The sequence below is a fragment of the Megascapheus bottae genome, chromosome 1 (assembly GCF_031878675.1).
Source record: "Megascapheus bottae isolate mThoBot1 chromosome 1, mThoBot2.hap1, whole genome shotgun sequence".
NCBI classification, from domain to species: domain Eukaryota; kingdom Metazoa; phylum Chordata; class Mammalia; order Rodentia; family Geomyidae; genus Megascapheus; species Megascapheus bottae.
In genome coordinates, this window is record NC_143509.1 from 56,830,359 (window position 1) to 56,847,982 (window position 17,624).

General features: G+C 35.6%; 1 protein-coding gene across 4 annotated transcripts in view; it reads right to left on the reverse strand.

Annotated features, from left to right (window-relative positions):
• Sec22a (SEC22 homolog A, vesicle trafficking protein) overlaps nt 1-17,624 on the reverse strand; it is a 64,132-nt gene that overhangs the window by 22,051 nt on the left and 24,457 nt on the right. For all 4 annotated transcript variants that reach the window (XM_090345311.1, XM_090345303.1, XM_090345320.1 and 1 more), the window contains 2 exons: nt 15,960-16,075; nt 4,809-4,874 (listed from right to left, as the gene is read on the reverse strand). In XM_090345311.1, coding sequence (XP_090201437.1) covers nt 4,809-4,874; nt 15,960-16,075 — 182 coding nt within the window. The remainder of the gene's footprint in view (nt 1-4,808; nt 4,875-15,959; nt 16,076-17,624) is intronic.

Here is a 17,624-nt window from a genome sequence, read left to right on the forward strand (position 1 = left end):
AGTTCAGCCACTCTGGAAAGCAGTGTGGAGGTTCCTTAAAGAACTGAAAATAGACCTTCCCTATGATCCCGCCATACCACTTCTGGGCATCTATCCTGAACAGCATGACCCAGGATATGATAAAGACACCTGCTCAGCTATGTTCATCTCTGTACTATTCACAATAGCCAGGCGATGGAAACAATCCAGATGCCCTACTGCAGATGAATGGATACAGAAAATGTGGTATATATACACAATGGAATTCTACATAGCCAACAGACAAGATAAAATAATGGCATTCGCAGGGAAGTGGATGAATCTAGAGCGAATCATGCTGAGTGAGACAAGTCAAGACCTAAGGAACAAAAGACGCATGCTATCCTTAATATGCGACTATTAAATCCAAAGAGTACAAGAGCGAGGACTCAATAACTGCATACCCAAAGCTATGGACATGGTAATGGAAATGCAAACATAACTATATAGACATAAAAACCTATGACTCTATAGACATAATGTTTTATTTCATAAATTAATATGTTCTATGACATACAAACCCTTAGCCTAATTTTGACTAAGTTCTAAATACTAAGTCCCAGTGATTGTAATTAGAGATTCCCTCCTTGAACACTTATTTGTTAAACTTGTCATTTAAAATATGATGTAAACATAAGCCATATAATGAATGATTGTTGTTCTTAAGGTACTATGTTATCTCTCATCACTTTTGCTGTCCCTTGGTTATCTCATATTGTTACACTATCTCACTTTGTTACCTGATATATCGGATATATTTGTATTTGGTTATTTGAAATTGGATAGGGAACGGGGGAAAACAAGATGAGGGGTGAGGGTGGGGGGGAGGGAAATGGGGACCAAGACATGTGAAAGGGTATCAATGTATGGGAATTAATGCACCATCTATCTAGCAAATATCATGCAACCTTTCTATTAATTACAATAAAAATATATGAAAAAAAAGAACTACAAAGGACCAATAACTACATGAAAGAATGTTCCACACCAGAATGTCCGTCATCTAGATAGTCAAATGCTGGAGAGGATGCAGGAGAAAAGGAACTGTTTTACACACTTGGTGGAAACGCAAACCAGTGCCGCTACCAGGGACATCGGGGGGAGACTGACTACTCAGAAATATCACAAATAGGACTGTAACTACAGCATGGCAGTCAAAAGCCTTGCCTAGCAAGTACGAAGCCTTGAGTACTTTGTGCTGTATTGCACAAAGATAAATAAATACGTGTGTAGGGAAAAAAAAAAACATTAGCTTTTGTTATACACCAAAACTGAACAAGCTGAGAAAGCAATTAGAAAAACAACCCCTCTCACAATAGAACAGAAGCATTAAATATCTAGATACAAATTCTACTAAAGAAATGAAAGGTTTCTACAATGAAAACTAAAATCTTGAAAAAAGAGATCCAGGAAGGCATCGGAAGACAGGAAGACCTCTGATGTTCATGGACTGCAGAATGTTATGAAAATGGCCATGCTACCAAAAGCAGCTTACAGACTCAGTGCAATACTCTTCATCCCAATGGCACTCTGAAGAAATCAGAGAACAATATAAAAATTCATATGGAAGCACAAGCAAAAAGAGCGATGCTGGAGCTCATCAAATAATGAACATATAAATACAGTAATTCATACTATGGAACATTACACAGTCATAAAGAAAAGGAAATCATGTCATTTGCAGAAAAATGGATGCATTGCAGAGATCACTGTGATGAGTACAAAGCTCAAAAATTCAAATCTAACATGTGAAATTTGTGAAACCGAGAAACACACATTCATAGACACATACATACATAATTATAGAACGTGAGTGTCACTATGGAACAATGAGGAGCAGGGAGAGGGAAAGAGAATGATTGAGGGTGACTAATACTGAAGCCCATGTGTCTATCTATGAGGAATGTATAAGGATTTTACTGAAAGCTTTTGAATGGGTTTAAGAGAAAATAGAAAAAGTACAATAAAGGGGGTTGTTCTGATTAACATATACATATTTGCAAGATACCAGAGTCAAACAAAACCCTTTGGTAAATTAATATACACCAAAATATTTTGGGGGTCATTAGAAGGTAATTAGGTTTTGATGATCATGAGAATGGAGCCTCCATGAAAGGATGAGTGCTCTTATAAGGAAGCATCAGCACCATTCTCTCCTGCAGGTGGGGATACAGTGAGGCAGCCATGTTTTACAAGCCTGGAAGAGATCCCTCAATAAGAACAACATTTGCCTACATCTTGATTTACATACTTCATAGCCTTTAGGACTAGGAGAAATAGAGACTTACTATTTAAGCCACCTAGTTTATGGTATTTTGTTACAGAAGCCTGGATTAAAATACTTAATGGTTCCATTTACATACTTAAGACACCAAGGATACTTATAGTGATGGGAATGCTTTCTATCTCAGTATTCTAGTCCCGATGTACTATGGTTTTGTAGGAGAGTATCACCATAGAAAATTCAGGTAAAGGGTACATAGAATTACCTCAAAATAAAGACAAAGAAAGATAACTAAGTATATATGCACATACATACCTCTCTGAAAATTACCTTCTAAACCACTCTATACACACATATAAGATGCAGTGAGACCAAGAGGGAGTGTTACAAAATGTTAACCACAGAGAACTCTGGACGAACTAGTTAGTCTCTCAACTTGGTTGCAGTACAGGTTTTCAATGAAATCACTGAGGGAAAGGAATAATTTGTATTTTCTCTTCTGATACTTTGCTCTCCTGTTTGAAATGTGCCATATCAAGATTCATACTACCTGAGCTAAGCTTGGTGCCTCTGGAAGCACTAGAGTCCTGGAGAAAAAGGCAACCAGTCATTACACTGCCCTTATAGGTTTGATCCAACTTAGTAAAACACACCCAACCAGCTGGAACACAGCATATGCCATATGCTAAAATGTAACTGGGAAAAACTGTTACCACTCTGTTAAGCATTTTTGGAAAGCAAACAAGTTTCATGCCCCTGTATATGTTCTGGGAATTGTCTGGTTCCCCCCACCCTTTTCTTTTCTCAAAGTATTAATTTTTTCCTTCTCTCAAGTGAAAAAAAAAATCTGAGTAACACTAACAGTTGCCTCATGGTGGAGCAGTATTCTTGGTTCTGGAATAACACAAAGGTTCAACTCAATAAGTAGGTAAAAGATCTGAACAGCAGTGAAAAATGGCCCTAATCACATTAGTCTGGGCTTTCTATGACAATTTAATGGAACTGTGAATGTAAAAGGCTTAGCATAACATAAAAGGTCAATAATTCTGCCATTATTTTTAGGCATTTAAATCTACTTTAATAAGAAAAAGCAACCAAAGCTTATACTTTACAAGAATAGCTATTCATAAAATTAAAGTTAATAACCTACCTCACATTATTTTAGAATCAAATAAGTACATGCGTATCAAAAGTTATAAAATTATATTTGCAACTTTCATAACATTCTAAAAATTAAACAAATCAGGATTTATTTCTTTAATGTGGCCTAGAGAGTATGATATAGTAGAATGAATCTAATATCCAAAATCCAAAGGGAGTTTAATCCTGACTCCCCTACTTTTGAGCTATGTGGCTTCAGGATAGTCCTAACAAAACTGATAGTGTGACAGACAGAACTGTGGGAAATAGAAAATTTCATAAAGTTTTCCACATAGCTGCATAAAATGATGTTCATTCTAATAAAACTTGTCATATTTGATAGAAAACTTCTAAAGATAGTATTAAGTGGGAAAAATTAAGTTTCAAAATGTGGGGCCACAGAAACTAAAATTTCTAGTCTGTATTTATGTAAAATATTAATGTATAGCTTCACCCAAATAATTCCCCAAAGATTTGTGCAGAATTTTAGGTAGCCTTGTACTTACTGTGGACCTTCTTTTTTTCCCTAATAATAAATGCATCATTTAAAGTGAAGTCAGTAGGCCTTGCTTACCCTCACGTTTTAACAAAACCATTCACAAGTTTAGGTCACTAGTATAGTGATATCACCCATCACTAAAAATCTGTACTTCTTCTAGCCCTGGAAAGGCAAGCTCCAGTCTCTATATCACCCAGGTACAGAATTTCTTCCTTTTTAAGTGTCCTGTTCATGCTATCTGCAAGTGTTAGTGTGTCAGTCTTCCCAGGGGCAGTATTTTCCTTTCATTCTGCCATTACCAGTTTAAGCTTTTATTACTTTCTGCCCAGAATCACCTCCCAACTAATTGCCTTATCTACAGTCTCTCTGCTCTTATAATCCATCCTATGTCACTGTCTTAAAAAAAATTTCCCCACAGAATAAAATCCTCAGCCTAGAGTATAAACAGCATAGAAGCTGAGGGACAGTCAGTAGAAAATCTAGATGTATCCCTGACTTCCCTAAGCAGAAAAAAGTACCTCTGAAGTGCCAAAAAAAAAAAAAAATCAATGTTAAGTTCACTAGGAGGATCTCTGTTCACTTAAAGTGGAGATGTAGGTTATAAAATACAACAGACTTTAAGAAAGAGACAAAGAGGCCAAAAGCCAATGGTGGCTTGTGCCTATAATCATATCTACTCAGGAGGCTGGGATCAGAGAATCAAAGTTTGAAGCCAGCGCAGGCAGGAAAGTCTGTAAGACTCTCCAATTAACTACCAAATAAAGCCAGAAGTAGAGCTCAAATGATAGAGCACCAGCTTTGGGGAGGGGAGGGCACTGTTAATATTTGTATATTTGTTTAAAATGTGCAAGTATATATTAAAGTTGGTACCTGAAACAAAAGGAACAATAATGGACACATGTTTCTTACAAATGAGAGAAAACATACCTGGTAAAGGCAAGCTGCTGTTCCAAGGAAAAATGCAATGATGTAATTAAAATCCTCACCATCACTCTGTAAAAAAAATGACATAGAACAGATTACCTGTTTCCTGGAAGCCTATTTCAAAAAACAATATATCAGGATAGGGTATGGCAATGTTTATTCACAAAATTTTTACAAAAACTACAAATACATTATAAAAACCATTTTTCTACTGATGCTAAATTAAAATCAAGAACTGACATCTTTAAAACATGGTCTAAAAATGTTTTCATATGCAGAGAAATGTAATGAGGGTAAAACTTATCTCCAGATTATCTGTACAGTACATAAGGCCTTTGTCAATGTTGTTAGTCACCTTAGGTGGAAATATCAGTAGGGCCACTGAATTAAAGCTGGCTTAACAAAGTTTTCAAATTGCTACTTTTTCCAACTGATGAAATCCTCAATTTTCTGAATTTTCTGGGTGGTGATTATTTTCAGTTCTTTTTTCTGGTGATATATACAAGAAATTACAGTAGATACATAAAGGGAAGACCAGAAGCCTGCTGTTCAAATTCATCACTACTTTGTCCCTGGTCCTTTTCAAGTATAAGTATCTGATAGCCTGTTGTTCTACTACAGATTAGTTTTCCGCTGCTATCAAAAGAAGCCAATCATAATCTAAATACTACGTTCCTTCCAGGCTATAAACTGACAGATCCACTACATGGCTGATTCAGTGTGTTGCGTTTGAAAATGATGTCCCAATCTGTATAAGTCACAAGTAGGTAAAAGCCAAAATTAAAATCTGTCCTGTTCTTTACGTAAGCTCAGGACTTCATAACCTCTGGACTGAGTGCCTTTGCATTATACATGCTTATAGGAATTTCATATATATATATATACATATATAGAGAGAGTATATAAAGCTAGTATATAAAGCTAGAAGATCTAATATGGAAGCTGAAAATAGAGCACTAATGTAAACATAGAGCTTATTTTTGTCAAAAATGAAAGATAAACTGTCATAATTTATACTTGTTGGCTTATATTTATTGCTACTCTGAAAATAGCCATGTTTATTTTCATTCCAGTCAGACAGAATGAATACATCTGTGGTTGTATATTTTAGTATGTTTTTCAAAAATGGGAATCATTTTTATGTCTCTGTACAAATAATAAATGCCCATCTGGAAAGAGAATAATGTCCTACTTAAAATGAAAAAAAATATATATATATCTATAAGGGCCAATGAACAAGAGGCGAAGGATGACTACAAGTGTTCCTTATAATACCCCAGAAACTTCATTTCACCCAAGAGAAAATGAAAACTACCAGGTCTCTCACAATGTAAAAACCACTTCTTGCTAAAGAAATGGCATAGAAATGCACAAACCCCAGAGGCTGACAGTTTCTCCTTCTCACAAGGGTTTTTGCTTGACTCAAATAAAAATGGACAAACCTTACTATCTAGTAAGCACATCATTGAATTGGCCAGTAAAATAATGTGACATGATTTAAACAAAACAAAGCAAAGCAAAATTGACAAGTGAAAAGCTCCTGTCCACTAGAGTGTGCTAAATCCCAATAAGAAAATTCAGGACTAATGGACCACGCATGCTGTGCCAGGAAACAGCTGTACAGAGGAAACACACAGCTAGATAACACACGCTTCCTGGTAAATATCTACACCCATCAACTTCTTTCAATGTATTTATGAAGTACAACATAAAGAAGAGCACAAATGGGGGTACTAAACGTTTTTTTCCATGGCCTTCTTATTTATGTTAAGGGGAAAAAAAACCTTTTTTGAAAGAGAGAGAGAGGGTCATGCTATGTAGTCCAGTATGGCTTCAACTCTCCACCCTCTTCAGTGTTAGATTAGAAGTATGCACCACTAGATCTGCCTTTATATAATAAAGATTTCCACATGCTACAAGAATATCTCCCATAACTATGCCCTCATGAAATAGTATAAAGGGATAACTCTTTCGGTACAAAACTGTCTATAAGACAAAGGAAGAGTGGCTTATCCTGGTGAGATCTTAAAACAGGAACATTCATCAGCCTAGGGCGCTCAGGCCAGTTCTACCCCAGAAGCTGGCAATGCCAATATGATCTCTCTCCACTTTATAATTCTAACCTTTTTGCTTTCATTTAAATAGGTTCTACTTAATTACTGCTTTAGTACTTTATTTTTAATTACTTTTTTCCTGATTATAAGAGCTTATATTCATTATAGAGAACATGGAAAATACAGAATATACAAAGAAACTCATTTACTCCATAAATACTCAAATCTAGGGGAACTATCAACATTTTCATATATTTCCTATTGGTCTTCTTCTTCCTGCTCCTCCCTCCCCTTTCCTCTGTGTATATATCTAAAAAGAAATGGAATGACTTCTATATATTGCTTACTAATATTTCATATTACACCATAAACCTTTCCCAAGTTAGTAAACAGTTCTTAATCACAGAATGTGTAAATGGTTATATAACCTTTCATTGAAAAACAAAGTGGAACTTAATAATTGTATTATAATTGGATATTATTTTTCTCTAAAGTATCATTAACTGCCTATTAGAACATGTCAAGTGAGTATTTCTAGAGTATGTCAGACCTGTGTTTAAATTTTTATTTACAAGCTACATTATTTTATAACTTTAATTTCTTTTGAAAAATAAAAGATTACTCATGCTTTACAGTAGCTTTTTCTTTCTTTTTTTTTTTTTAGTCATTGGGCTTGAACTCAGCCTGAGTGCTGTCCCTGAGCTCTTCAGCTCAAGGCTATCACTTTACCCTTCAGCCAATCGCCACTTCCTGTTTTCTAGAAGTTAACTGGAGACAAGAGTCTCAAGTCTTTTTGTGCGGGGGCTGGCTTTGAACCTTGATCTCAGATCTCAGCCTCCTAAGTAGCTAGGATTATAGGCGTGAACTACCATACCCAGCAGCTGTGACAATTTTATAGTCAGAAAATCTTTTAAATGTTAGTGCTGAACAGTCCTTGAGTTTATGAAGTCTAAAACTTTCATCATGCAGAATGGGAAGCTGAAACTCATGATGGAAAAGGAACCTATCTAAGGTTACAAAACTGCTGACAGAGGAAACACATGAATTCCAATGTCCAGACCAGCATTTATCAGAAGGCTCAATTTTTTCTAATCATTATTTGCTACTTCTAGGCATCAATTTTAGTATCATTGATCTTTAAACGAATATATACAAGTCAGTGTGATAAAAATTTATACATTAACAAAATGTCAAGTCATTATCAATGTATTAACATCTGCAAACTCAGAACAAAGTTATGATGTATAAACAATCTAATTTACACATTATTATGAACACTAAGTCAAATTTACCAATCTAAAAAAAAACCTATACTAACTTTAAACTTTTTCAATCTGAACTAAAATACCAGAGAAAAGCTTCAGAGTTACATATTTTAATAGATATTTGTTATTTCAAGGGGCAATTAATCTATATTAAACTTGGGCTGAATCCTTAACACTAATAGCAAGTGTTAATTCTTGTAGGTTTTCAAATTTAAATGTACCTCAAGATTAAAGTTATATATTAGGAGATAAAAACAGCAGTTATTTTATCATTCAAAATGAGTATTTGGCCAGGTACCAGGGGCTCACATCTGTAATCCTTGATACTCGGGAGGCTGAGATCTGCGTATCATGGTTCAAAGCCAGTCCTGGGAGGAAAATCAATGAGACTCTTATCTCCAATAAATTACTCAGAAAAAGCTGAAAGTGGAGCTGTGGCTTAAGTGAAAGAGCTCTAGCCTTAAGCCAAGAAGCTCAGGGACAGCACCCAGGCCCAAAGTTCAAGCCCCAGGACCAGAAAAAAAAAAGTATCTAAAATTCAAGGTCTTAGAAAATTAAGCTTTAAATTATCATCTGTATATTAGTAACACTCAGTAAATTTACAATATATTTTTAGCTAGATCTAAAATCATAATGACTCAACAAATCCTATACTCTTACATCAAGCCATCAGGAAAATACTGAAACCACTTAATCTGGATACTAGCTACTCCATCCCTTCTGCCTCCTTCTTATCACAGGGATAGGTATAGCTATATTGCAGATAAAGATTTACAGCCTCTGATCTAATATTTGTACACAGTTCTACATTGCAGATAACAATCAGAAAGATATACTTTTACTGACCAAAAATTATTTAGAGTAACTGTAGAACTTATTCCTAACACAAAATAAAGCCAAAGAAAAAGCTAGGAATATGTCTTAAATCCAATGGTTTTAGTGGAGATTTAAAAAGAAAAAAAAATCTTTTGCTAAATAGAGTCATAAGCAGTAACAAATTCAAATGTAGGAAAATTAAAAGCAAGAGACCTCAACTCACCAATTTTGTAGGCTTCCTTTTAGGCTAACTGGGATTAGGACATATTTGTTGAAAGTCGTCTACCATATACCTCTAAACTAATCTGGTTTTTAAATTTTTCCTAAGTCTAATAATTATGTTCACTTGTATTCTGACATCTCAGCTTTTCCTTTTGTTTACCTATCGTAGATTCTACCTTTTAGGATATGGAATCTTCTGAAGGCAGGTATTTTCAATGCTGTATAGTTTTATGTCTTTCAGACTCACAGCAAGACAGGGAAACACTTCTAAGGATTAGTCATTTCTAAAATATTTTTCTCAAATCCCCAATAATTAGACAAACAGGAATATCTACTTTTTAGTCTAGTGGATTTCTAAAAACAGAGGTCCTCATTTAGGTGAGAAAATCAGAAGTGCTGAATGATATACTATTTGTGAATTTCAATGCCTCCAACATTTCATCCTGCCATTTCTTGCTTCTCCTTGATAGTCACTATTTTAGGAACCTCACTTATTTGTATATGGAATATGTCATTCAGGTCATCTAAGGGACATAGCCAGATACAAATGCCCCATTTTTCAGATAGCTAAGAGTCCTATATGAACTAATGTATAGTTTTTTGGATCAGATTAAAGAAGAAATATCACTGGAGTAAATTTAATCTACTGAAAAAGAAATTATTCCCTATCAGTCATCAAAAAAAATTTACCTTCAAAGACATAAGCATACACACTCATCAAATCATAAAGTACTTACTATTTAAAAAAAAAAAGGAGTACTCCAGTGATAATCACTAGATACTATGTTGAAAATGGACTACACAAATTGTGGGCAGGGATGGTAAGGGGTGACATTGTCCAAAAAGAAATGTACTCATTACCTGACTTATATAACTGCAACCCCTCTGTAAATCACCTTTACAATAAGAACTTTAAAAAAAAAGAGGGGACTTACTCCAGACTTTTCTTTAGTCATAATTTACCTAATGACTCTCACACCCACCATCAGTTACAATAAATTGTTTTAAAAGAAAAGAATCTTGTGAAGTTTCTAGGAAAGCTGAAATCTCTGATAAGATACAGAAGCTTCAAAAGCCCATAGGAACTACTTAACCTCCAGAAAACATTTCTCTTTACTTGAAATTTTCATTACCTGAAAACCCAGTCAACTAGTAATAACAGAAGTTGTCATTTGTTTCTACTTAACAGATGTTAAACCAAAGACCTTAGAAATGGTAGGCAAGCACTTGATTACTGAATTACACTCCTAGTCTCATTTCTATTTTTTTTTTTTAAACCAGTACTGGGCCTTGAACTCAAGGCATGAGCATTGTCCTTGAGCTTTCTCAAGACTAGCGCTCTACTATTTGAGCCATAGCACCATTTCTAGCTTCTTCTATGTATGTGGTACAGAGAAATCGAACCCAGTAGGCCAAATTCCTGGCCCCTGAGCAATTTTCACATAGTTCAAAGAATAGGCCAGGCACTGGCTTTTAAATGTAATCCTAGCTACATAGAAGGCTGAGGTCAGGAGGCTCTATCTCAATGGAGCCACACAAAACTAAAGAATATCAAAACCACAATGAGGACATTCTTCCCTGCCTGGTTTTCTTTCAACTTTTTGTTAATGTACACTGCCTTAATTATTGCAGCTTTTTACTAAGTCTTAAAGTAGAGTAATATGAGTTTCTAATTTTGTTCTTTATCCTCATCTTCAGCGTGTGAAAAACAAACTAACAAATAATCTGCCTTTGGTTTTTGACACAGACCTAAAACCTATATACAGTAAGATGCTAGGAAAATCTGCTCTAGTTAGGAGCAGTGGCTCATTCCTGTAATCCTAGCTACTCAGGAAGCTGAGATCTGAGGATCACAGTTCAAAGCCACTAAAGTCTGGGCATTAAAGTCTGTGAGACTCTTATTTCCAGTTAACCAACAGAAAACCAGAAGTGGCACTGTAGCTCAAGGGGATAGGGCAGTAGCCTTGAAGTGAAGAGTTCAGGGACAATGCCCAGGCCTAGAGTTCAAGTCCCATGACCAAAATATATATATATGTATATATATATATATATATATATTTGTTCTATTATTTGGACTCCAGTTTTGTCATATGCCCTAAGATTTTTGTAATTTCCTGAGTTATAGGAGCATTTCACACAGAATTACCAAATCTGGAATTCTCTACTGATGGAAGCATCTCGTGTCTTTTTTTTTTTTAAATTTAATTTTGTCATCAAGATCTACAGAGAGGGGGCTGGGAGTTTGGCCTAGTGGTTAAAGTGCTTGCCTAGCATGCATGAAGACCCGGGTTTGATTCCTTGGTACCACATACATAGAAAAAAGCCGGAAGTGGTGCTGAGGCTCAAGTGGTAGAGCTCTAGCCTTGAGAAAATCCAAGGACAGTGCTCAGGCCCTGAGCTCAAGCCCAGGACTGGCAAAAAAAAAAAAAAAAAGATCTACAGAGAGGTTACAGTTACATACATCAAGTAGTGAGTACATTTCTCATCCAACAATGTTACCCTTCCCTTATTTTTCTCCTTCCCTCAACCTCCTCCTAAAGTTTATTTCTAACATAGTGTCTTGTGAGTATCGCTGTTGCACTGGTCCACCTTTTGTCCTTTGTCTCACCATTTTGTTGTCTCCTTTCCCTTCTCTAATTCAGATAAACATATATACAATACACCAGGTGCCAAAATCAGATGCAGTGACAACAGAGGATAAGCCACAGGGGGGAAAAATTAAGAAAAAAGAAGTAACTTCACACAGTATATTAAAAACAACAACCATATATCTCATTGTTACAGTAACTTACTTTGTTATCTGGTATATTGTATATATGTTTATTTGTTTATTTGAAATAGGATAGGGAAGGGGGGAAAGCAAGATGAAAGGAAGGGATGGGGGAGGGAAATGGGGACAAAACCATGAGAAGAGGTATCAATGTTCGTGAAGTAATGCACATTCTATTTGGCAAATATAATGTAACCCTTCTATTAATTATAGTAAAAAAAATGGCAAAAAAAAACTTTGTGATAATCCTTTGCCTTAAAATAAAAATCTACTGCTAAGTAATTCAAGTCCTGCTTAACTTTAAGCTACTAATCAATTTCCCTTTTAAAGCTAGTTACTGTGTCAAATAAAATATAAATTAAAAAAAAACAATAAGCACCATAAAAAAACTCGTTTCCATATCTTGGAGTTCATTTCGCTTAGCATCAACTTATATGGTCATATGTACATAGCTACTGAGCTATTGTGATCCTTTGCTAAGACTATGGAAGACATATACTAATTATAACAAATGAGGAAAACCATGGAGTCTATGTTTCTTTGGGTCGGGCTTACTTCACTTAATTTGATTTTTTTCTAAGTTTTTCCATTTCCTTATGAATAGGGAGATGTAACTCTTCCTGATGGAAACATAGAAATCAATTGTGTATATATACACATTTTCTTGTTCCACTCATCTACTGAGGAGTATATGGGCTGGTTCTATGTAAAGGAGCATCTTTTGTTCTAAGGCAACTCTTAGTGAGTCCTGGATGAGGACTAGTTATAAAAGAAGAAGCCATGCTAAAAGCATGTGAATTTTTCCCATCCCATGTTCAGGGGGAAGAAAAGATGAATATTAAGCTAATAAACAATCATACCTACTTAAAATTCTCCAAGACACAAACCTAGAACACTTCCATGTTTAGGGAACATATCTACACGAGAGAAGAGTGGCAAGCCCCAACTCTACAGAAACAGAAGCTGCTATATTCAGGACCTTCTGTATTTTTTATGATATCCTTTATAATAAACCAGTAATCACATTTCCATAAATCTTGCAAACCAATCAGGATGGGGTTGTGAGAATCTCTAATGTAGACCTTGTCCATTATAAATACAGGTGACAATCTAGACTTGCAACTGGCAACTGAAGTGTGGGACAGTCTTCTGGGACTGAGTCCTTACATGATGAGGTGTGGGCTAACTCCAGGTAGATAGTGTCAGAAATGAATTAAATTGTAGGATACCAGCTGGTAATGGAGAATTGGTTGGAATGGACAAATCTCTTACCCATCTGGTGAAGAAGTGAAATTCTAAAAGCATTTAGTTGTGAGTAAAAATAAAGAAAAGTTTGCTTTTGAATCTTTTGCCTTACCATATAAACATCAGAATTCCTTTATCTATATCCACAAAATGACAGGGCTTTGATTGGGATTGTGTTGAATATAAAGACCAAAAGTCAACAATATTGACTTTGTCTATCTCTGAACATGAAATCTCTACATATTTAGATATTTGATTTATTAGTGTTGTATAGTTTTAAAATAGGATTTCATACATATTTTATTAGATTAACTTTTTTTTTTTGCCAGTCCCGGCTTGAACTCAGGGCCTGAGCACTGTCCTTGGGCTTTCTCAAGGCTAGAGCTCTAATACTTGAGCCATAGAACCACTTCCAGCTTTTTCTATGTATGTGGTACCAAGGAATCAAACCTGGGTCTTTGTGCATGCTAGGCAAGCACTCTACCACTAGGCCAAACTCCCAGCCCTAGATTAACTTTTAAAGTACCTTTTTCTTTGCAATCAGTATAAGTAGTACTGTTTTTCATTTCAAATTTCAATTGTTCCTTGCAGTATATAGAAGAGTATACTTTTATCTTTTATCTTTCAACTTTGATAAAATCACTTATTAGTTCCAGGAGGTTTTTGTTGCTGTTTAAAATTTTCTATATAGACAAACATATCTTCAAAGTTTTTATTTCTTCTTTCTCAACCTAAAGATCTTTTACTTTCTTTTCTTCTCTTATTATATGAACTAGTATTTTATTCCAATAAAATACTGAATGGCAATAGTAATTTCTGCCGTAGGAGAAAAGCAGTTTTTCATTAGTATGGATGACATTGATTGTAGGGCTTTTTTTTTCATTTTTGGTAGATGGTCCTCAACAAGGTCTGAAAGTCAGAAAATTACTCTCTATCCCTAGTTTGCTCAAGTTTTTATTTTGTATGGAGTTGAATTTTGTCAAATATTTATCTATAACTACAGATACAATCATATTATTTTATTCAGCCAGTTGAATTTAACAACTGTAGTAATTCATTTCAGATACTGAAGCAGCCTTGAATACTCAAGCAAAATTGATGAGAATTTCTGCATACATATTCAAGAAAGATACTGTTATGTAAAGTCTTTTTAAAGTATAAATAGGCTGAGAAAACTGAAACCATCAATCAGTTACATGTAAGTTAAATTCTTCCATAATCCAAAATGATACCAAATGCAATCAGATAAATGTATTACATATCAAAAGAAGAACATGGAACAATTTGGAATTAATGGAAGCTTTAGCCAGTTAAGAGTATCTCAAAAGTATAAATATCTGCCTCAGTTTTTGCACTATGAATCAGAGACTCGAGGAGGAATGAGTAAGTCCAAGAACAGGAAAGATAGGATACCTGAGTTCCTGGAGAAATTATAGTTACCTACAACAGATTTTTGAAGTATATCCTTGTCTGCATTTTAACTTAAAGGTGATATGGCCTAAGCCCAGATTCTATATTTTAAGTTAGAGATGCAAAAGAGAAAACAACAACAAAAACAAACAAACAATTAAAAACCCACTTTTCTCTACACCTACTCTCAATTTAAAAAAATCAACTCTTTACTTACCTACAATACTGTTTTTTTTCCACTGTATTAATGAAATTAAGGGGAAAAAAACAATAAAGACAATCCTATTATTGTGTTAGCTTCTATAGTCAGCACTTTCCAAACTGCCCGTTTCTTTTCTTTGACAGCTTGTCTAGTTGGCTAAAAGTTAACTCTTTGTGTTGGAATAAATCCAGCTAGTAGGGGACAAGAAAAAGGAAGGCCCAAGACAATAGGTAGTTTCCTGTACCTAAAAGGGAATAGGGACCTTAACCTGTAGGCAAAAGGCATTTGGGAAGAACTGAGAAGTGATGATAAGCCCCATACTTAACCTTTAAGTACAGCTCTTCTGGAAAAACCTATGTCATCTGCTTTTGGGTCTGGCAGGCTAAGTGCATTCAGAGTGTTTGCTGAATGGTAACCCTGACTGTTGCCCAAACTAGCGGCACATTTAAAATAGAATATAAAGTGTTGAATGGATCTTTCTAAGTGGCATTTTGAGCTTAATATTGACCAAAAGAAGAGGAGAGAGGGAGAAAGAAGTAGAAGAAAATTGTTTGATTGATAATGCAGAAGCATTGATAATTCTTTAGAGAAAGAAGTAAAAACAAGGGAAAGAAAAATATGCAGTCTTAAATGTGCTCTTTAATCAAAGAGCAGACAATATAAAGAACATGGAATTAGTGATCTCCTAGGCAGTTCAGGTTTTAAAAGTCCACTGACCAAAAGTAAAAAGGAGCAGATACTAAGCATCAATACACAGAAGCAGCATATAAGCACGGCCCACATGTGCTCTCTTCTATAGCTCCAAGACCAGTTCACACAGTTTCATTTCTCCTGTCCTGAGTCACACTGACCGCTCCTCTTCCCACTTCTGTACACTTGGCAATGTTTCAATTCATCTTTAAGCTGTGCAACTCTAAGTCCCATGCCACATACAGCTCAGTGTCCTCACAGTACCTCCTAAAGAGGAGAGCAGAAATAAATGTATGCTGATGAAGTCAAAAGATGCCAAGTAGGAATCAGTGTTTTTAAAAGAAGAGACGAGGGTGGGTATAAAGAACACAGCCTTTTATGCATGCATTGTAAGTTGCACTAAGACTTCGTCTAATTCAAATCAATTAACAAGTAGAAATGAATAGGTAGTCACCTAAAAATCCAAAAATAGCACAATACCTGCAGGAGACTTTCTATGGCATGAAAACCTCGAATTAAATTCAGAACTCCACATAAAAGACTAAGGATAAATGCCACCATCCCTGACAAAGTTGCTGGTTCTAGTCGCTGGTGAGCTAGAAAATAAAAGAAGTGGTTAGAAATGAATATCTGATGATGGCTAAACTTATGTTAAACAGAAATTCACTATTCAAATTCAATGGGCCCAAAATAAATAATTTTAGTAATGAAATACACTTTTAAAAATGTAAAACGTTTGACAACACAAAAATTCCATTCCCTCTCTCCCTCCCTCCCTCCCTCTCTCCCTCCCTCCCTCCCTCCCTCCCTCCCCCCCTCTCTCCCTCCCTCCCCCTCCCTCCCCCTCTCTCTCTCTCTCTCTCTCTCTCTCTCTCTCTCTCTCTCTGTTTTCTTTTCTTTTTTGCCAGTATTGGGGCTTAAACTCTGGGCCTAGCACTGTCCCTGGGCTCCTTTTGCTCAAGAATAATGCTCTACCACTCTACCACTTGAACCACAGTTCCACTTGTAGCTTTTTCTGATTAACTGGAGATAAGAGTCTCATGGACCTTCTTGCCTAGGCTGGCTTTGAACTGTAATTCTCAGATCTCAGCCTCCTAGTAACTAGGAGTATAGGTGTGAACCACCAGTGCCAGGTTCCATTCTCTTTACTCAAATAAAATTAAAATATTTTTACTTTAAGTTTTATTTTTATTTTATTTTTTTTGCCAGTCTTGGGGACTGAACACAGGGCCTGAGCACTGTCCTTTGGCTTTCCTCAAGGATAATGCTCTACCACTCGAGCCACTTCCAGCTTTTCTATGTATGTGGTACCAAGGAACTGAATGCTCGTCTTTGTGCATGCTAGGCAAGCACTCTACTACTAGGCCAAACTCCCAGACCCCTACATTATGTTTTAAACAAAGACATCTAACTTGAATTTGGGGTGTTTATTTAGCAGTAAATCATTTAGTAATAACTATTACCACTTAATTAAGTCTAAGATTTGCAAGTAGTACAAATAGTTGCAAAGAAGACTTTGGAAATTTATAGCATAACTGCTACCTTTTCTGAAAATATTTAGAACGCATTTTGAAGGACAAACATAGTTTGCCTAATTTTTTTTGCCAGTCTTGGGGCTTGAACTCAGAGCCTGGGCACTGTCCTTGAGCTTTCTCAAGGCTGTTTCTACCATTTGAGTCACAGCAACCACTTCCAGCTTTTTCTGTATATGTGGTACAAAGGAATAGAACCCAGGGCTTCATGCATGCTAGGCAAATACTCTATCCCTAGGCCATACTCCCAGCCCACTTGCTTAATTTTAAGCAAAGTTCCTCCTTACTTAGGTTCCAGGTCTATAGAAATGACTGGATATATGTGAAAGCACATGTACCATCATCAATCTAAACTTTATAGAAAGCAGCCTAATAAAGTCCCTGATCCTCTGAATACTAGTTGGAGGTTAAAATAGTAAAATACAAGGTTATTTTATCTGTACAAAACACATTGTCTATAATCCTTCTGGGTTTCAGTTATATTAGCATCCTGCACTTAAAAAAGAATTAACAATGGAGTCCAAAAGAAAATACAAAACTAAGTACATAATCATTAGACCTCAAAAGGGAGACATTGACAAAGAGAGAACAGACCACATTTTGATTTTATTTA